At 42.3% G+C, this 22,016-nt stretch overlaps 1 protein-coding gene across 6 annotated transcripts in view; it reads left to right on the top strand.

Moving 5' to 3' along the window:
• LOC118099588 (1-phosphatidylinositol 4,5-bisphosphate phosphodiesterase beta-4) overlaps positions 1-22,016 on the top strand; it is a 68,402-nt gene that overhangs the window by 34,511 nt on the left and 11,875 nt on the right. For all 6 annotated transcript variants that reach the window (XR_004694306.2, XM_035144262.2, XM_035144259.2 and 3 more), the window contains exons 5-25: positions 4,624-4,704; positions 7,344-7,403; positions 9,327-9,470; positions 13,448-13,527; positions 13,655-13,708; positions 13,829-13,910; positions 14,006-14,106; positions 14,536-14,593; positions 15,537-15,645; positions 16,790-17,000; positions 17,092-17,185; positions 17,457-17,536; positions 17,771-17,855; positions 17,961-18,051; positions 18,145-18,240; positions 18,557-18,687; positions 19,392-19,487; positions 19,583-19,727; positions 19,930-20,014; positions 20,624-20,748; positions 21,825-21,876. Coding sequence is in view for 5 of the 6 variants with exons in the window: in XM_035144262.2 (XP_035000153.1) it covers positions 4,624-4,704; positions 7,344-7,403; positions 9,327-9,470; positions 13,448-13,527; positions 13,655-13,708; positions 13,829-13,910; positions 14,006-14,106; positions 14,536-14,593; positions 15,537-15,645; positions 16,790-17,000; positions 17,092-17,185; positions 17,457-17,536; positions 17,771-17,855; positions 17,961-18,051; positions 18,145-18,240; positions 18,557-18,687; positions 19,392-19,487; positions 19,583-19,727; positions 19,930-20,014; positions 20,624-20,748; positions 21,825-21,876 (2,060 nt within the window). In the remaining variant the exon portion in view is untranslated. The remainder of the gene's footprint in view (positions 1-4,623; positions 4,705-7,343; positions 7,404-9,326; positions 9,471-13,447; positions 13,528-13,654; positions 13,709-13,828; positions 13,911-14,005; positions 14,107-14,535; positions 14,594-15,536; positions 15,646-16,789; positions 17,001-17,091; positions 17,186-17,456; positions 17,537-17,770; positions 17,856-17,960; positions 18,052-18,144; positions 18,241-18,556; positions 18,688-19,391; positions 19,488-19,582; positions 19,728-19,929; positions 20,015-20,623; positions 20,749-21,824; positions 21,877-22,016) is intronic.

The raw sequence follows: 22,016 nt of genomic DNA on the forward strand, positions 1-22,016 counted from the left end.
CTTCCTCTAACTGATTTTCTAAGTCCTCTTCGCTGAGAGACTATCAACCTTTTGAGTTTTGTATGAAATTGGTGTATGAAATCAAAAAAATCAATAAACGTGTTACGGTGTTTTCTTTGCTATTTTATCACAATTATTTGCACCCCCCAACTACAAGTGTTCCAACACTTCCCCACAGTTCTACAGTACAACATTCCCTCCCTGACATCTACCTTGCAGGTGCACCTTTGCTGCATCCTGAGCTTAGCATAAGATGATTCTGATTGTTTGAAAGAAATAAATAAACCCAAGAGTTGTTTCCTCCTCGATAGCAGAAAGTTAGTTGTTGCAACACATGCCCTGCAGATTCTCTCCTATATAAGCAAATAAACACTGCAAATAATCATAATACAACCAAATACAGAAACATGCTGCAAGTAGGATGTAACCAGGGGACACAAAAAGTGATGAACTGACTCTGACATGTTGGGTGTTGGGAAATTAGCTATAATGTAAGAAAACCAGTCAGCATTGTCACTGTTTTTCTCTCCTCAAAAACACATTACTCTGTCGTCTATCACTCGCAGCACATTGCTGCACTTATTTGTGCTTTGACTATTTTTAGCACGTTTGTCAATTTGGTTTTTGTGTATTTACAGTGGATGTGTTGTCACATTGATTTTTCATTTGCTTGTGTTTGGTCTGTTTGCATATGTGTTCTCTTCAGTTGCAGTGTTGAGCTCTCAGAGCCGTAACTCCCCCACACAAATGCTGTGGGCGATTCCGTAGTCTTGTCTGTGTGAGACTATAGAACTGTCCTGACTGATAATAAGGTCAAACTGTGCCGGTCACTTTAAAGGTTAAAATTAATGATGGCAGCTTCCCTCTCAACCCTCTAACAGGGTTTCCTCTGGGTCCTAAAAAGTCTATCAAAGTCTAGTTTAGTCCCTAAAAACGAATAAACACATCAAAATATTACATTTTTATATGTTTTAGTAGGTCTAATTATGTTAATGCTACTTCCTATATGGTTTCAAATTTGACAGCATGCAAAGTTTGTAATACCTCTCTGTCTAAAACAATACAGATATTAGCACGCTGTTATAAAACTAAAAATAAGACCAACATGGAACTAATAACTGAGTCTACAAATACCAGAATTGATCTCCTATGGGATGTGGGAAAGTCTATAGATACCTACTGTCTATACCTGTAGGATGAGAGACAACGTGGTCTTTCAAGTGGTATTAGGCTACTTCACCTTCTCCTCAATTTTAGGGAGGTGTTAGTTATTCTGGGACTCTGATATTCCTGCATATCTGTTGCACTTGACATTGGTCTTAAATTTCATTCATTATGGTCTTAAAAAGTCAGTAAACTGATATTATCCTTTCTTTTAGCGGAGTAGTAACAGGAATAATTTTGTTCACTAAAAATTATGTTTTACATGATTATTAAGTATTTTTTAGAGACTTACTCAAATTATTGTATTTTGGAAGGGATAGTTCTGAAACTCATAATTAAGTAACTTTGTCCGAAAACTTCCCTTTTTAGTTGAGTGAGTGACTAGCTGTTGCTCCGTTGCTTGGCAAATACGAAGCCTGCAGGGGACATCTGGGTCAATTGAAATGACATTTGCCAAGAGTCCACCCACCCACAAACAAAGACATGCTCTCACACACACACACACACACACACACACACACACACACACACACACACACACACACACACACCGGCAAATATGCTAAACAGCATGGATGGATTTTTTTTCCACAAAACCTTCTTCACTGACTGAAACCCCACTGAGTGACAGATGGTAGAGACAGGTAGTACGCATGTTTGTTAGCTTGTGCGCGTGTGTGTGTGCGCGCGGGTGTGTGTGTGTGGCTGCATGGTTTTGAGTGTGAGTCAAAGCTTTATAGGGGACCTATTTCACTACCTGGATTTATTGTTTTTCTTCACCTTTTATTTGTTTAGCTTGATTTCTGTACAGTTCTGTGGGAGATGCCTCACATGTCTGTTACCTTTGCAGTATCTTAACAGTGAAAGTGGGATATTAGATTTTCCTCTTTGACCAGTCAAGTGGCAGTGAGGTCAGAGGTCAAACGGATTCTCAATGATCAGTTGTGCTTGAGGGCTTTGTGTGTGTGTGCGTGTGTGTGTCAGTCAGTCATTGTCCTACTACTAATCAAGCCACATAGATTAAGATCTTGCTGATGTTTGGTTTCCATGGAAACTGAAGAGCCACCTATTGACAGGTGATGATGTCCGAGAAAAACAGGTCACAAATGTTAAAACGTAGAAAGAAAAAAATTCAAATTCTTATACTTCCTTCTAGTTTACTTCAAAGAAAACTTAATATAGTAGATATTATTGTAAGTCCTACATAGGCTGTATTAATTATCAGGTTCAATATTGTTTCAGTGATTTAGACTAAAAGTATCACACTCACAACATGTGCACTCCATCCATGAGTTAGATGTATACAGTGTAGATAGCTTTATTTCTTTACTGTCATAAGGATAAAGTTAATACCTTGAAGTTGACTGTGACGTAACATAATCCTATAATACATGAAGTGAGATCCTTTCACATTATCATTACTTACATTGTGGGAGTACAACATATGTAACATATTGATGAACATACAAAAATAAATACATTTATTCGGATTAAAGACAAATGGCTGAAAAAAAAGCAATATGTAACTAGATACTGAACATGGTGACCTTGCATTTTTTCACTATGAATAGTCATTCACTGCTAAGCACCAGTTGGTCAGAACACAAACAGTTCCTGTTTTCATCAGACAGCCAATGGCTTCATCTTGCTCGAGGTCATGTGTGTGTGTGTGTGTATGTGAGTACATCTCCTTGATTGTCATTCATACAAATGTAAACAAAGGACTTTTTGTGCCTTTTAGTTACATAGCTTAGCTCCCTTTGAATATATATAGTACATACGTTAGTATGATGAACCATTGATGTGTTTTATCCATGTCAGTGAGTGAGAGTCTGTTTTTGTTTGCTGTTCCTTTATCCAAGATGGAGGCAACAGAAGAGGATGAACAGAGAACACACACATCCACACACACTGAATTACACTTCCCCGGGCACTTAGCAAAGAATGTACACATGTCGCAAAGAAGCTGGGCCATAACCAGGGGTCTTAATGTGTCTGTCCACTTCCACAAGGAGACGGCTGGGTCCTGAGTGAATTGTTCCTCTGCGTTTGGAAGGACTGAGTGTTCCCATAAACCTTTTAGCTTTACAAGAACAAGCCGTCTGATAGTGTAACAGTAGCCTGCTGTATGTTCTTAACAGTCAGGGCTCATTTGGGACCGTCTCTTTCATACTCGGCTTCACGATGTGCAACTGAACCCTCTGTCATACTTATTTCAGATGAAAGAGAGTCAAGCTTTTAACTGCACTTAACAGCAGTCTCACTGTTTCCTAAATGGATTTAGGATTGTTCTATTGGTTTTCATGGTGGTTTTGGATGACATGGTAGCGCAGTATGGAGAGCAGCCACAAAACAGCTCAGCTTAGTCCTGTTCTCAGCAGTGTATCTCATGGCAGCAGCATCCTGAAAGATTAAAATGTGTGTGTGCGTGTCACACACTGTTCCCTATTGCTAATATTAGAGTAAGAGTGACCCAGCAGCCATCTCCTATTTTCTATGTTTCTCACTCTCTATGTTTTATTATTCTTAGATGTGTGATTGTAGCTGGATAAACACACACAGCTGTGTCTCCATGACTCCCGAGGACATTTTATTGACTTAAATGGATTTCCTGGAGACTTAATCTAACCTTAACTATAATTACTATTTGCCTAACCTTAACTTAACCTTTAACCTAAACCTATACCTGAAGCTAACATTACCCTTAACCTAACCTGAATCTAATCTAATCTTAAAATTTCTTTGTCTTTATCTTTTATGGGGATTTGGTCTTTTCCCCATGTGGAAGACATGTCTCCATAATGTGACCGTGTAAACAGATTCATGACCCCACAACATGACTTATACCTGGACACATACACACATTTGACACAATCATTTATCAGTATAATCTCAGCTTGCAGCAGCTGATTGAGTTTAGTGTAAAATGTTTGGGTTAGACAGGCGGGCTAATGTTTGGAGATGAGTTGAACCAAATCAGCGGTCGCTCCATGTTACACATCAGCTGATGGATCCAGAGCGTACACCAGTGTGCAGCAGCGTCATAGTCACTGTACCAGCTCACTTCTGGATCCTCGAGACAGACAATCTGCTCAGGGTTGTCCTCTGTCTCTAATGCACAGCCCTGTGTTCCAGTCAGAGGGTGTTGGCATTTAACGGTTCCTGGCAGTCACATTTATCTCACCTTGTGTTTGCCTTAGCAGCAGGTTTCATCTCCTCCGCACGCAACTCGTGTGTGTACAAACTAAATGTGTTGTGCGTACTTTGTGATTGAATCGTTGTGTGTCCTCAGGCCGACAGGTACATCGTGGAAATGAATTTGCGTTACATGTGTTTGTCTGGTTGCATAAGCCCTTTGTGTGTGTGTGTGAGAAACAGGTTGGCTGTTTAATGTCATTAAATGTCAAAAGCCTGTGATGCAGCCCCCTGTCTCATAAAAATCTTCTCTTCCCTCTGCAGGACCCGTACTTCTTTGAGCCCAGTTGTCAGATGAGGGTGGACGAGTTTGGCTTCTTCATCACCTGGAAGAGCGAGGGAAAGGTATCACCTCCACGTCTTGACATTTTGTGTGTTCTTTTCTCTCTCGGGAGGTCTCGCAAAGGAAAAGCTTTTGGTCCAAAATAGGATATTTTATACGCAGGAGACAGCATCTAAAAGTCAACAGAGAAGAGGTGTAGTAAAGCAAAGTGCACATAATCAAACACTAACATGTCACTGAGAAACTGGTGTCATTCTGGTGTTGCACTTTATATTGTTCGGTAAACTTTATTTAACAAGGGACTTGAGACAAGACCCTTTCTTTTAAGGAGTTGCATTTGGTCTTTTAGTCCTCAACCCCCTCCAATGAAAATCAACTTTTTAACCTTGGCTTTTTTATTTGATACATGACACATCATGCCTGATTAGCAGTCAACGCCACGGCTAACTATGTTAATGTCAAAACTTAAGTGCAGCAATGATGGTCTCTGCCAGGGTTAAGGGCGTTGTATTTGTACCATTTGTTCCATTCCTGAGTGAGCAATTTGAGATTTGAAAGTACGGAAAAAATATATATATAGCAGACACAAATTATATTTTAATTGTTTGTAAGTGAAAGTTATTTTATTTAAGCAAATCAAAATCTATTGTGTGTGCAATAAATATAGTTGCATGTTCTATGTGCTAAATAACCCATCACACACAGTTGAACTCCTACATTCACACAAACTCTCCACTCTGTGCCTGCACACACGCTCAACCTGCAGCATTACACTTGTCACAAAATAAACCAATCCACGAGGGTAAATTCTGAATGATAAAACACAGAACGGCCAATCAGAATTCATACAAATACATTTATTGTGAACATAATTGATTATCTTTACCACTTATCCCTTGAGGGTCAGAAGGGAGCTGAAGCTAATCCCAGCTGACACTGGGCAAGAGGCGGGGTCCGCCCTGGACAGGTTGCCAGAGTATCACAGGGTCAACATAAAGACAAATAACCATTCACATTCACACTTATGGACAATTATAGTATCCAATTTACCCATCCCCAATTTGTATGCCTTTTGGACTGTGGGCAGAAAAATGTCTCTTCTAAATATAAGTTATGTGGTTGCAACATAATGCTCCAAATCTCAAATTGCTTGCTCAGGAACGAGGCACAAATGTATAACGCCATAAAACCCAGGCTGTCTAAATAGTTTTTTATGAGACCGCCATTGGGGCATTAAAGTTTCACGATAGACATAGCTATGGCGTTGACTGCTTATCAGTCACCAATACATCAACTTGTAGATAACCCCGTATAATTTGCTGTTCTGTAGTCGGTTTCCAGTTTGCAGATGATTGCCTGACTCCAAAATCACTTGCTATTGTGTTCAGTCACTAGAAAACAGGAAACTAGCAGAGGTTTGTGTGTGTGATGCGAGATACAGGCGTGCGGCTGAGGAGTGGGTGGGGATTGAGGCAGAGCCAATTTCCATATTCATAGATCTGCAAATATTAAATGAAGCAAAGATGTAGAGTTGCATTGGAGCCATTTCAAGGTCGTGAAGAATTGTTTTTCATGGGAAAAAGTAATTTTGAGCTTCCATCAAAGCCAAGAGAAGAACCTAAAAGCAAACAGCTCAACGCAGTTTCATCACCATGACAGAAGATATGTGTGGGCCACCAAGTGAATAATAGAAACAAAATTACATCTAACAATGAAGGCCCCCAGAAATGAAATGAGACTAGAAATCCTCTTCCTCACTGCTGATGTTTTCCCCAAGCATGCAAAATTTAGATAGACTCTCAACATTAACTGTGGTCGCTTTATTTTTCAGTTTAATTGTTTCTAGTTTTAAGTTTTTTTTTAAACATTTTAAGATGCACTGACATCCTTGTGTTTGAAATGCTATTACAAACTTCAACCTTTAAAATGTATTGATATTTTGTATGTTTTGTATTTTCTTTTTCTTATATTTGGGTGTGGTTTTCATGTAATCCACTTCAATCAATTGCCCTCCCGGTGGCTAGTTACAGAATAGGTCATAAACCTCGCCTCATCCATGTTAGTAGATGGGATATCGACCAAAGTAAAAACTCAAACTCTGTGTCAAATTAGTTTCTGTCTGGTAAGTTTAGTTTTAACAATCTATCTGGTGCTATAAAAACAGGGGGAAACATCATGATTGACAGTTCAAATTGCAATTGGTCGAGTGCGTGTACTCCCCCCCCCACCACCATTACAACTGTACAGACTCTGGCTCCATCAGCACAAGATGGCAGCGTTTTGGAAATAGGATATTTTGGGATAGTGGGAAGAAGTCGTCCATCTATGTATACATTCTATGCTCTATACCTCTTTATTCTGTGTGGGAATACAGGTGGGTGGAGATTAGGGATTAGCTCACTGCCAATCAAACTTGTATATTGAACCTTTGAGTGTCATTACTGCTTTAACCAAAACACAAAATAGACATGATTATAAGTAAATATGTGCAGATATTGACCAGCATGAATAACTTACAGACAGATGCTGAGAAGTTGTGGCGTAGAAGTATTAGCAGAAATAAAAAACAAATCCCACTGTAATCCATCTGCTTTGATTTTGTAATCTTCTCCTCCTCCCTCCCCGTCTCCCCTCTCACCTGCTGTCATCCCTCCCTTTTCCACCGCCCCTCTTTCTTTCCATCTGTGTTTCTCTCCTGCAGGAAGGCCAGGTGCTCGAGTGTTCGCTCATCAACAGTATCCGAGTCGGTGCCGTCCCGAAGGTGAGACCTCAGGAAATAAACAGTTTCCATCGCTTCTGCCTCCAAAACATAAATGCTGTCTGCCCACTTCAGCATTCAGTCTCCTGCTCCCACGCCGTCAGGCCTGGTGGAATCTACAGAGACCGATACGTCAATGGTGGTATTCATGCTTTAATTAGCCGAGGCTTCAGCGGTGTGATGCATAAATCGACAGACTGATCTGGGACTCTCAGCCGACTCCTCGCTGCCAAGCTTCTCCATCAAATATCACTTTCACCTGGGGCACTCGAGGAACATAAACATGAAATATTTAACTCATCCATATTTATCCAACCCTGGCTCGGTTTAGCCGCAGGTTGTATCTGAAACTTATTTCTTATTTCTTGCCGCTCTGGTTTGTGCTTTTGACCCAGAGAGGAATAATGAAAAAATGTGCTTCAAGCCCTATTATGATGGGCTGTCAGAAAATCAGTGGGTTAAGGAGTTCACTCTATGGGATCAAATGCTCACAGCCACAAGACGTTCTGTCTCTGTCAGAAATACTTTTCCTTAGGTAACAGGGAACTGGTCCTGAAAAAGCAAAGAGTACACACTGCATTATTCTTCTTCTCAGTGCTGATTCTGAGTCGCTCACACATACGCGGCGTGTTTACCTGCCTGGTTTTTCTGTATATTAAATATTGATTTGTGCAGTTTAGCCTTGACAGTGACACATTATATCATAGGCATCATGGGGAGCAGATGAATAATGAGAGCTGTTACAGGAAAATACCCCTGTGGACACCTGCTTCTAATTAGAATGCAAACCTGCGAAGCCTCTAAAACTCCGAGGGCTGACGGAAGACACTGGTGTGTGCTGAGTACACAACCTGTCTGTGTATGTACTGTTGGCCGCAGGAGGGGGTCTGTTTGTTTGTGGCTCTGTGTAGACGTGTGTATGTACATGTGTAAGGACACGTATACAGATACTGGGGCCTGACAGCAGCTCCTCCTGTTTGATCGAATGCTCTGCGCCGCTCTGTGAGAAGCGTCCGTTCGCGGGGCTCCTCCTCGGAGGGTAACGTGGTTACACAAGCTCAGGCAGCAGTTTCACATAATCCAATGAGTGAGAGAAAGATGAATGGCTTCGGATAATTGCTGGCTGGGGTTTTAAAAGCAGCCAAGCCTGTTGCCTGTTAATTCAATCGTATAACAAAAATACGAATTACTATCTGCAGGGCGACGATAGTGGCAGACTGAAATCGGATTGAAAAGATGAGAGGGAGGAATCGTGCTGTGTTTTTGAATGTGTGAGTGTTGTCATGGATTTTCTATTTCAGGCTGAGCTGTGGTGAGAAGTATAGATTCTGAGGAGAATAAACCGGGGAAATCCGGCTCTTTAAATGTCCGAAATGTCATGTCTTTAACAGGCATTAGCATTGAGCACAGGTTGTTGTAATTCAAATGATCTTTTAAATGTAAAACATCTTGTGCAGTGCTCGGCTGTTTGCTCTGCCTGTGGGGAAGTGACTCAGCTAAACTTTTCAATAATCTAAATGAGTTTTTTCGGCTGAGATTTGTTTTTAGTTGAGTTATCTAATTTGTTCAATGATGATGATATGCATTATATCAGTCTGTAGCTGACATGGAGCTTCAGGTGTCCTGAGCAACACGCAGCCTGTAAATCGTGCTATTTTTTTTTTATCCAGTGGCGTCTCCCCACAGCAGCAATTCACTTTTCTACATCTTTCTCCCTAAGCTTCTCTCCCTTTGTGTTTTCTTGTCAGTGACTGTTTTACTGCAGTAATATCAGAATGCCCTCCGAGATTTTATTAAATTTCCCTCTGCTGACTCTTAAAGTTATAGATTATTTTATGTCTGAACAACATGCCCCAACCACAGCCTGATGAAATCCGTCTTCCTCCAGAAACTGAATTACCTTTCCCCTTTCTCCTACTTTCTCAGGACCCGAAGATCTTGACGTCGTTCGAGGCCATTGGAAAGACGGAGGCCGACTTGGAGGGTTGTATCATCTGCATCTGCAGCGGCACAGACCTGGTCAACCTTAACTTCATGTTCATGGTGGCAGAGAGCCCAGACACAGCCAGGGTAAACACATGCATCCTCCGCATCTCCACAGCTTATTGCCCAGGCTCTGTGATTAATGAATTAATTTATATTCACTCACTCACTCACTACATTTAAGCTGCTTTCAGACATGGGCTCTTTCCTTTCACATATGAAGAACACAGCAGGTGATTGTCCGGGTCAGATGTGTTCACACCAACAGGAAAACGTCAGAAACATTCAGCAGGGAATGGCATCTCGAGCATGAAGGAGACGGGACGTGATGTATAATCACTGAGGAAATCTCCTGTATAGTTTACAGCTCAGCCAAATCTTTTTCATCCTGAGACATTCATTCTTCCACAGTCGCATCCGTCACATGTTAAAAAAAGCTATCAACACTTGTGGCTGTGTTTCCTCCTGTATTCTCACATTGGCTGGTTTTTGGACAATTCAGTAGGAGGCTGGCAGGAAAGTTTCTGGAAAATGTCCAGAGCAACTGACTCAGACATTTGAGTTCTCAAATTAAAACGCCTTCGGAAAATGTCTGGAGTTCAGTGCATGTCTGGGAGCAGTTTTAGTTGTGCGTCCCAGATGGTTGGAAAACAAAGCCACTGTGTCGTACCCCCCCAAAACCATTCAACATTTCCACAGTATGGAATTCAGAGGTTTAGAGAACACCCTGACACGGCACATATTTAATTCGGAACAAAGGCAAATTGGTAGGTGAATGGTTTATATGCTGACTCCCACATAAGGCAGAAATGACCTTGGATAAATAGACACTTTTAGAATGACTCATCTTTTCCTCTCTTGGTTCATCTCTTTCCTTGGTCCCTGCTGCTCTCCTGCTTTAGCTGTTACTTTCTGATCCCTTTTGTCTCTCCTGAAGTGTCCCCTCGCTCTCTTTTATTTCTCTCTTCTTTCTCTCGTCTTCTACCCACTCATCAAGGGAAAAGCTCTGAGAGAAATCAGGCTGATTAAGTACAGAAACAACTTTCTCACTCATCTCCTCCTTTCTGTTTTTGGCTCAGACAGATGGATAACACCCCTTCCTCTGACACTCACTCTCTCTTTCACTTACTCATCCACCATCTCTCTCTCTCTTATTCTTTCGCTCTAATCAGCTGACATCAGTATTGCAGATCCCCACTGGCAAACTCAGACACTGATAACACACAGGAGTTTGTTTAGACTACACTTCGGTTTTCTGGACCTGAATTGATTTGAAGAGTGATGCCACAAAGATGATTCTGTGTCAGTGTTGACATAACGAAATGCTTCACACCAGAGTCCGAACAACTTATTGGATGTCCTTGAAAAATCCGCCAATATGAGCCTCTCACAGACGTATCAGTTTCTGCGTTGATGTTTGCAGATATCGGCCGACTAGCTAACATAGAAAAGGTTTTCATAAACTCCCCAGAAACCTGTCGATATGATCTCTGACAGAATAAGTACACAAAGCTGTATAAACAAACTCCAGACGTGAAAGACAGCAAATCGTTTTGAGTGTCAAATCACCAACATAGTGGTGTCTGCGTTTATGTTGCAAATATGTGTTGATATAAAAACCTAAATTATACAGAATAAAAAAGGCAGAAAAAATGTGCAGCTGCTTATTTTCATTTATTTTTCAAAATTATTATTTGTATTATTTTTTATTGAAAAATAAACATACTTTTCTTAATTTAGCTTCTATTCTAACTTTTTTTTTTTTTTTTTAAGATTTGAAAAAAATCTTAAATCCCTAATATCTGTATCAGCATCGGCTTCCACATCAGTCAGTCCTTTGGTTGGATTGGGTCGCCGGCAACAATGCGTGAACATAAAATAAAGTTTTGTTAATATGGACATGATTTATAACGCTAAAATTGAAGAAATAAAAACCGATAACAATGTTCGGTGGTTCTCTCAATTCTCTCTGTCTTCCCTTGTGTCTGTCTCTAAAGCCCTTTAAAGACGTAAGTCTTTTAATATGAGTCACAAATATAAAGCCTAATTTTCTGAAAGGCTTTCCTCAAAAAGCTGAGCACTGTAATTCTTATAGAACAGTACTCGTGTGTACAGGACTATTTTTAGCTGCACGTTAATATCCATTTGGTGCACTGGGGTGTAGTTATGGCAGCTTGACAGTGTTTGAGGGCCTGACTCCAAACAAGCTGCAGTGCCCATGTTTATTGTAACTGTGGAAAATGGCTCCCAGTCCAATAGTGTGGCCCATTGATGAAAAAGGTGTAAAACATAGAAACAAGCTCAATTTAAAGCTCAAGCTACAGAGACGACACTTGTTTTGATCGATCGAATGTCGTTTTTTGGTGTTTTCTTGGCATTTTTGAGAATAACAAAGACCCGCACAATATCTCCATCCTTTCACTGTCTGCAAAGGTTAGAGACGCCGCTTCAAGGCAAAGGAAAGTTTTCGAGGACAACCCAGTAAAAGTCATCTGCCCTATCTTCTATTTGTGAGAAATCCACTGTGGCCCAAAGACCTGGCAATCACTGAAAGACCCAAAGACAAAACAAGAAAAAGCACTTTAACAAGTTTGAGTCAGCGCACTTTTTCTCAACCTCAGGGTCGTCTACCATCAGATGGATGGATGGATGGAGAGATAGATGGAGAGATAGATGGAGAGATAGATGACATACAAACAATTTCTGATGAATATAAAGGCGACGTACAGAGTCCTTCTGCACCTGCGGCTGGTTCAGTTCCAAAACCTTTGCTGCATGTCTTCCTCGCTCTCTCCCCCTGTCAACCTCAACTCTAGCCTATCAAAGCATTTGTTGTTAATCTATTGTTTTCAGTGCTGGGTGCTGCTACGTCAAATGACGTTTTTATCAGCTACGTCTCTGGCAACGAGACTACGTGCAAGTGAATGCGCTAACATGGCAGACACTGTGGGGGAGAGAGCACCTCAGTTGTCAGTGCATTGGTGACATCAAACAGGATGCAATGGGGGGGCAGAAAACGGTTTAAAAGAAACCAGTTTGAAACCAGTTTGAAACAGGCTGGTGGGTGCCAGCACAGCTCTGTTGGTCACCACAGTGTTTGTGTTGATGCAGTTTCCAGGAGAGGGTGTTTTTGTGGTGATGGGTGTTACAAATGATGTTTACACTCCAGAGAGCTCAGTGCCACAGGGCTGCCAATGATATGGGGGGGGGCCTGGCACACACTCACACGCACAGAGATCCAGGTACACGCCCTCATCCCCCACAGTTTAAAACACATTAATTCTTGCTATTTCTGTCCCCTTGCCTTGCTCTCTCTCTCACACACACACACACACACACACACACACACACACGCAGGCGGCCCTAAGTATCAGACCCCGGGAAATGACAGAGTTATTTACATCAGCAGACACACACACTCACACCAACGCTTACACACCGCTTCATGAACACCACACACATACCCACACAGCCTACCCACTGCTGCACCTATGTTATCTCTGCTTTTATAATGACGTCATCAATAATTCGTGTGGAGGAGAGTCGGAGCACAAAAGACGGAGAGTGTGAAGCAGTGACGGGAAACCAGGAGGGTCAAAAACGTCAGTGTTGTTTGTGTGGATGCAGTCAGCAGGGTTTCCATGAGAATGTTACACGGCCTTCTCTAGCTATTTGTTTACCGTCACCGCTTGTGGCCTTGAAACGACGTGTGTGTGCTTCCGTATGTGTGTATGTGCCTGTACCCAGTGGTTCTGTCAAAACACACGCCTTTGTGTGTGAATAAAAGGGCAATTCGTTTGCTTTTGTTTATTTCCCCAAAGACGGACCTCTAAACACAATACACACCTCTGGATACCCTCTCAGCTGCTGTGTATATATCTGGCCTTCTGCTGGTTAGTGTGTGTTAGATAAGTGTGTGTGTGTGTGTGTGTGTGTGTGTGTGTGTGTGTGTGTGTGTGTGTGTGTGTGTGTGTGTGTGTGTGTGTGTGTGTGTGTGTGTGTGTGTGTGTGTGTGTGTGTGTGTGTGTGTGTGTCCTAAATACTTTTGCTTGTTTGTTTTGCAGAAGTGGATCGAGGGTTTGAGGTCGGTGATTCACAACTTTAAGGCCAACAACGTCTGTCCAATGACCTGCCTCAAGAAACAGTAAGTGCCTCTTTCTGCCCACTTTCCACACGTCTTTATTTAGCTTCACTCTGCGTTGGGAAAAGTGTGATAATAAACAGTTTTAAGTTCACTTTGTCTGTAAATCCAAATTCCTCGTCTCCTTTAGTTGGATGAGAATGTGCTTCCTGACCAACGTGAATGGGAAGATTCCTGTGAGAGGGTAAGAGAACATCGTGGCAGATTAGTTTAAACAATATCAATCGATTTAATTCTAGTATAACTCACTCATCTCATATTCAGCTCTTCTAACTCAAACCCTTTCCCTCCTCGTCTTTCACAGCATTACACGCACATTCGCATCAGGGAAGACGGAGAAAGGGATTTTCCAGGCTCTGAAGGACCTGGGCCTTCCTAGTGGAAAGGTCAGACAACACTGATTGTCCACTGTAATGATCAGATGGATCTATACTGTATGTGTCAGTGAAAAGCTAACAGCCGTCTCGTTTCCCTTCCCCAGAACGATGAGATTGAACCAGTAGATTTCACCTATGACATTTTCTACGCGCTCACACAGAAGATCTGCCCTCGCACCGACATCGAAGAACTCTTCAAGAAAATGTGAGTCTCCCTTTATAACCTGCCTGCACGCTTTTAATAATGACTGATTGTTACACCTGAAATATAATCCATCTTCCAAATAACCAAGTGACAGTGGTGCCCTTGCATTGCCCTGTACCCATGTTACCATGTGGCCGGACAGAACAATGATATCCACTGTTCAAGTGTGAGAAAGTGCATCTTGTTGGTAGTAATCAGGAGAGATGTTTCTGCGGCCGCTGCACTAACTACGTCTGGACAGCCTAACCTGCTTCCACGGCTCCACCTAATGACAACACTTAGAACGAGCCGTGATTAACATGTTGTGACTAAAAGTGTAACGTTGAAGACTGATCCTCTTTCTAATTTTAACTGACTGTGTGAATGACTTGTCTTATTAAGAAGCATAACATTTTGTTTTTTTTCTTCTTCTAATTAATTCCTTTGCAGCAATGGGAGCAAAACTGATTATTTAACTGTAGAACAGTTAGTCAGCTTTCTGAATGAAGTAAGCTCTTTATCATTCATTAACGTCTCTCTGTGTGTGTGGTTTGCCCGCGCCCCTCTCTGCGACTCCCCTGCTTCACCCCCTCCCGCCCCCTCCCCTGCTCTCGGTGGAAGTTGCCCTCCAGCTCGGACTGCACGTCAGCCGGCCCTCATTTGAACTCCGTTAATGGGATGTGGGACAAAATGTTTTCACTTCCAGTCAGCCCTGCGAGGGCAACTTCAACCCGCTGCCCTGTCCTGCACGCCCGCCCTCATCCCAGTCCCCCCCATCTTCCATCGCCGCCGCGGCTTGCCTAGCCTGTGTCTGATTGGTGTTGCCATGGCAACGGGAGGATAGAGGTTTCCATCCTGTTGCTTCCCGCTTGGCTCATCTTGCTTCCCGCTGTCTGTCTGTGGTGCGTGGCCGTGCTCTTTGTGGCTGAATACCTGCTTAGTGGCTCCGCTGTGCAGTCCCGTGTGTGCCGCTTCATGACCAGTCCTGTTGCTCACGCTCCGGTGCCACCAGTAGACCCTCAGCTTTGGTTAGATGAACTCCCACCTGGCTAACACAGTGGGCTGTGGCATTTATTTGTCCTAATGCTGATGTGTTGCTTCTATAGAGCTGACATGAACCCCTCCATGTGTGACTCCCTCACTTTTAAACCAACCACTGCACCGTTGGCTCAGTTTCCTGTGAATATCTCACAATGAAGTTTTGTTTGTTACGTCTTGTCTAACCCGGAGTGGCTTTCTGTTTGTCACATTTAGTAAACTATTAAAAACAATTCTATTTGTCTAAATAAGAGGAGGAGCGCTGTTAGCACTTTGTCCCATGCTACATTAAACTGAGCCCTGTTCTGTGTCAGTGTCTTAAATCCAGTTAGTGTTTGGAAATAACTCAGTGTGGATGACTCTCTGTGTGTGTGTGTGTGTGTGCGTGTGCGTGTGTGTGTGCTGCTCTGCAGAACCAGCGCGACCCCCGGTTAAATGAGATTCTGTTCCCGTTCTATGACCCTAAGCGAGCCATGCAGATCATTGACAAATACGAGCGAGATGACGACCTGAAGAAGAAAGGTAAAAGGCTGAATGGAGGGAAACAGGAGGCAGGTGGATATAGAAGGCTTTGCTGCCACCTGCCTGTGTGACTTTGACATTGCAGTGTGTCACACCAAGTAATAGACCCTGCTGTAGTGTTAAGTTGATGCAGTAAAATGCATCTGTGTCATTCAGCTCATTTCTTATTCACACAGCAGCAGGTGTTGCTAAATCAACTCCATGTACCTTTGACACAGAGCAGCTGATGTTCTGTGGCAGGAAACTTCTACAGCATTTCTTTTCATTACAATCTGTAAAGCAGACAGTCTGACTGTTAACATGAAGGCAAATGTGAAGATTTGACCAGACTCCTGGGTTCAATGTGTGTTATCCAAGGGCCTGTTCGAGACAAACTCTGAGTTTAAGTCTGAGATCAGTTTCTCTGTCTGTTCCTGCAGAGAATGATGAAGCTAGATCATGTTTCAGTTCCTCATTCATACAGTTCATGTTAAAGTGCATCAGAGCACATCTACGTGCAGAAGTTTGAGTTGGATGATAAAAATATCAATTGGACACTAATTTGTAAATGAACATGTATATATTATGTGATTAATGTGATTAGTTCTGCTGATTGTTCATTTCTTTTTATTATATTACTGTATTGTAGATTATTTCTGAGTGAGCACGATAATGTGGCTGAAAAAAGACTTTTGTTCAAACGTGATCTTTATACTGTGACATTTTTAAATTGCATTTTAACTATGATTATATAAATGTACGACTACTTGTTGAAATATAGTCACTGAATGCTATTGAGCAAGATTTATGTTAACCACTGACATGGTGAATCGCAGTATCTGAGCTTGATTGAACCAACTCACATCAGCTGATCTGGAAATGAAAACTCTGACTTTTCCATCTCAGGGTTTAGGAGAGTTCTGGTTTGGGCTCAGTTTGTTAAATCAGGTTTTTTTTAAGTAGTCCCAGACTTGCAGACAGTGGGAGTTAAAAACAGGCAATGCACTTGTAGGATTCCATTAAAAAGCAATGAGTCTAGTTTAAAACTTGCAATATGCAAAATTTATCCAACTATTTCCTTTTCTACGGAATTTCTAACAACTGCATCATCCAGCTGATTATTCTCGTATGAAACAGGGACGACCTCTTACCCTCTCTTTTCCAGGTCAAATGTCCAGTGACGGGTTCTGTCGGTACTTGATGTCAGATGAAAACGCTCCAGTTTTCTTGGACCGGCTGGAGTTGTACCAGGAGATGGACCAACCGCTGGCCCATTACTTCATCAGCTCCTCCCACAACACCTACCTGACGGGCCGACAGTTTGGAGGGAAGTCCTCCGTGGAGATGTATCGCCAGGTTCTACTGTCAGGATGCAGGTAGATGGCGGAGAAACACACAGCCCATTGGACAAGTGAGGGTTGTATGTAACTATGCATGTTCATTGGTCGGTGCTCTTCATGATGTCAGGTGTGTAGAGCTGGACTGCTGGGATGGGAAAGGAGAGGACCAGGAGCCAATCATCACTCATGGAAAGGCCATGTGCACAGATATCTTGTTTAAGGTGAACACAAACACACACACACACACACACACACACACACACACACACACACACACACACAACCACACCACACCACACCACACCACACCACACCACACCACACCACAGTACAGAACCTGCTGAGCCATTTCCTGCAACATCTTTAAGAGTTTATTTGTGTGTGCCTGCCCCCTGGTGTTGAAAGAATGGTGGTGCGTTAATCATGGCTTCTTCCTTCCTAATGCTCTTTGTTTTCTTTTTTTTTTCCCTGTTCCTCCTCCTCTTTCAACAGGATGTTATCCAAGCGATCAAAGAGACGGCATTTGTCACTTCAGATAACCCGGTTATTTTGTCCTTTGAAAATCATTGCTGGTAAATGTACAATTCAGTCATAAGCAAGTTTTACTGTATGATTTTGCTCGTGTGATTATTTGCCGTAGTGCTTTATACATTATACAGTACATGGACACAATTCATTCTGTGTGTGTGTGTGTGTGTGTGTGTGTGTGTGTGTGTGTGTGTGTGTGTGTGTGTGTGTGTGTGTGTGTGTGTGTGTGTGTGTGTGTGTGTGTGTGTGTGTGTGTGTGTGTGTGTGTGTGTCATCAGTAAACCACAGCAGTACAAGATGGCCAAATATTGTGAGGAGACCTTTGGCGACTTCCTCCTCAAACTGCCTGTGGAGAACTTTCCGGTGAATACGCTCATCTCGATCAATAGTAATTTTATGATGATGGATTATTTAAGGATGATGATGATGAACATGTATTTAAATATATGACTGTGTTCTCTTTGACAGATTGAATCTGGGCGCCCCTTGCCCTCTCCGAACGACCTCAAACGTAAAATCCTCATCAAAAATAAGCGCTTGAAACCTGAAGTGGAACAGAGTGCGTACACAAGTCGTCCCAGTGAATAATTGGATCTGTTCATGACCTGTGTGTCATCTTGTTTTGTAACATGTGTCTTCATTTGGAATACAGAGCAGCTGGAGGCCTTTAAGAAACACATGGAGGCCGGAGAGACCAACACCCCAGCCATCATCATGGGAGAGGAGAATGAAGAAGAAACAGAGAACGGTCAGTTGTTATACACACTATGTAGTACAGTGTGTGTGTGTGTTGCTGAGTTTCTCACACAGCTGTAGTAGTATAGTATAGAAGAGGAAGTGATTAAGACATTTAGTAATTGGCTAACACTATTTTAGCATGATAATTAGATTGAATAAACATTTGTGCAAATATTGTTGTAAAAATAAAACATTTCAAAAAGCTGCATCAATACACTACAATACACTGTAAAGTAGTGTTTAGTATCCCGGCTGAATGCATCATGTAATGGAGATATAATTGGAGAGATGTGCTCTAATATTAGTTTATTTGTGTTTGTGTGCAGGAGAAAAAGATGCTGAGGATAAAGATTTGAATTTGAACTCCGAGGCAACGAGTATGAAAGAAGCAAACAGTGTTTCTCAGAACGCTGTCAGCACGAGGAAACCGGAGGAACGCAGCAACAGTATTAAGAAGGTGGGTCAGCGCTTTGATTTACTGACGTCACCATGGTTACAGCGTCTTCGACTCACAGGAGAACACTGAACAATAAGATTTAGATTTGACTTCAGGACCTAGTTGTTGATGGAGCTCAATGGGAAAGAAGGAGTGGCTGCAACTCTTTGGCCCAAACCCTTCCACTCTGATGTGACCACTGCAACAAGAAGACATTAGAATTACACACTTTGCCCGTGTGGCTCATTCTAATCACGGTTTGGCTGTAGCCTTGTGAGGTGCAGTGAGACAAACCTGACAATGCCTCTGATTACAGGCAGTCACTTAGTGAACCTGCTGATAATAATGTTTATCGACACTGTTAAAAATGAGTCGACCGTCGATTATTTATGTTATAAATAAGGCATATCTTTCCCTGTGTGCTTGATGACAATTTAATATAAGTAAAAAATATATCCAATTCAATTGGTTTTTTAAACCTATTGTGCTCTGGACGTTGATTATGTGCAGCCCAGCTTTGCTGTTTTGTTTTTTTTAAACTTCATCTTGAGGCTTAAAAGCATAATAAATAAATACATGTATAATGACAACATCTTTTCAATTGACTAACCTATGTAATACATATAAAGCAGGTAATTGTTGTGGTTTAATGAGAATGTTATAATGAATGAGAATGAATCACACACATCTAAGTGGATGTTTTGTTATGCGTGTGTTGTTTGCAGGTACCCGATGATGAAGTGACGGAGATGTCAGAAGCCACAGAAGCAACAGATGCCACAGACATCTCTGAAGCATCCGACCAAGACAACAACAAGAAGGCGAGGACACATCTGCCTCCACTCGTTCTCCCACACACTCATCACTACTTGTGTCTAACCCCAGATGTGTGTGTGCGTGTACCTGTCCTGTGCAGGCTGCAGAAGAAGCAGAAGACTCTGAAGAGGCTCTGATCGCTCAGTACACGTATGTAGGAGCCACCACCAACATCCACCCATATCTCTCAGCCATGGTCAACTACGCACAGCCTGTCAAGTTCCAGAGTTTTGATGTGGCAGAGGGTGAGCTTCCACTTCCTCGTTGTATAATTTGCCTCTACTATAACCAGATGATTTATAATTACATGATATGAATTAATACAATAATTAAGGGCTGACCTGAACTTTTAATATATTTTGGTCTGGATAAAAAAAAGATTATAAAATATTAATGCCAAACAAATCCAGCTTAACTCCCTGATCTCTCAATTTCTCTGTCTCTCAGAAAGAAACATCCATCATAACATGTCATCTTTCAACGAGTCTGTCGGCCTGGGTTACCTGAAGACCAACGCCATCGAGTTTGTCAAGTATCCTTTGGACTGTTGAGAAATCATTGTCAGCTGCACTGCATTTATCTGGAAAACAGAAAAGCATCTTTCAGAGTGACCAGATTTTATTATAGCACACGTTTAATTACCATTGTATCAGAAAATCTCCCAGGTGAGAAAGACGTCTATACTGCTTAACTTTAAATTTAACAAGAAGCTTTAATTGGATGTTTTATTGTGATCAGTACTACTGAGATTTCCCCTCTTGTTCACTGAGCACATTCACTTCCACACCTTTGTGATAGTCAGAGTTATATCTTAATAAGGTCACCTATATGAGATCTGGATGTTGGGTCAGTGCTGATGTTTTCAGCCATATTTGTTTCCACTCTGCTGCTGGAAGAGAACTGAAGGCCTCTGGAGGCCCGTGTGCCTTTGGACTGTGTCACTCGGCCTGACCCGCATACACACATATTCACTTGCCTCCCTCTCTCTCTCTCTCCCCCCCCCCCAATGGGACTGCATGACCCAAGCTGTTCACACTAAAAATAGTCCTGCAGTCTGTTTGATGGACACACACACATGTGCTGTAACACACATGGTCTCTTTCCTTTGGAAAAAAAATGAATTCCCTTAGCGTCAGCGCAGCTACAACAAGCGTCAGATGAGCCGTATCTACCCCAAAGGGGGCCGGGTGGACTCCAGTAATTACATGCCTCAGATCTTCTGGAACGCAGGCTGCCAGATGGTCTCACTGAACTTCCAGACCCCAGGTACCACAACACGCAACATGGGTCCCCTGACCTCACACACACCCAGAGAAGTACTCCACGTTCAGGATTGCATCAAGCTTTTGATGTAGGAAAGCGCAGCATGCAGTGAACTTCTGACCTCACGTTCACACATCATAAGCTTCTTACATTATACACGTGTAGTCTGGAATAACATGGAGCCACGAATCAACAAGCCACACGACCCCTCCACCTTACAAATGCACACATCCCAAAATATACGCATTCCAAGAACATTTTTAACTTGAAAAGCCAGCTTTGATTCACTTCACCCAAATTACAAAAAGCAAACTTTCCTCACCAACCTGTTGATAGCTCTGTCTCTATAGGCCAAGGTGTTCAGGTGTCTACAATGGAAGCTTTTCTTACTGCTCATTTGTGTTGTTTAAACTTTTATATTTTACACAAACTAGTAAAGGGCATCAGAACTTGAGTTTTATTTGGGTATCAAAACATAGTTGTTATGAAAACTGCACACATCAATTTCTATGTCAGTCTGAAACTAGAAAATAAATGTTTGGTGCATTTGGCTCAGCCTGTGAGAGAAATCTATTGCTTGTTATTTTGCAGCATCAGGTTAGGCATCCATGAACCTGAGTGGATTCATCTCATACTCAACCAGTTCATCTGCTTTTCAATAAGACTCTAAACACATCATCATAACTGCCACAGCCACATACACACCTATACAGTGAGGGATGCCTGTTGTAAAACAGCTGCTGTCCCACGGCCAGAGGCAAGAGGGCTCAGACCATATGGCTCGCTCGGAGCAGAGCATGTGCAACATTGGAGGGAGGGAGGGGTGGAGCGTCAGGGTTTCTCACAAGGGAGCTGGGGTCACACAAGAGCTGGAGCGTCTGTGATGGAGGGATAAATGGTTAGAGGGGGAAAAACAGATGTCAGGGGAAATGTAAAATGCTTCTCTCTCTTTCAGCTAAGAGATAGCTCCTCAGAAATGAATGCAAACTAAAAAGTTTATTAATTGTTTTGGATTTTTTAAATGATATCTCAGTTCCTGAACTCCACTCACCCTCTCATGTCTCTGATCTCTCTCTCAGACCTGGCCATGCAGTTGAACCAGGGAAAGTTCGAATACAACGGCTCCTGCGGGTGAGAAAGCTCCTCACTCCTGTCCTGAGCTCATTCCCATCCCTCCCTTCTCCGCCCCTCTCTGAAACTCATCAATTAAAGCTTGTCACATCTCATTAGTGGTTGCCAGCAGCGACCGTAGCTACTGTCTACCCCTGAGA

Source organism: Hippoglossus stenolepis, chromosome 20 (genome assembly GCF_022539355.2).
Source record: "Hippoglossus stenolepis isolate QCI-W04-F060 chromosome 20, HSTE1.2, whole genome shotgun sequence".
NCBI classification, from domain to species: Eukaryota; Metazoa; Chordata; class Actinopteri; order Pleuronectiformes; family Pleuronectidae; genus Hippoglossus; species Hippoglossus stenolepis.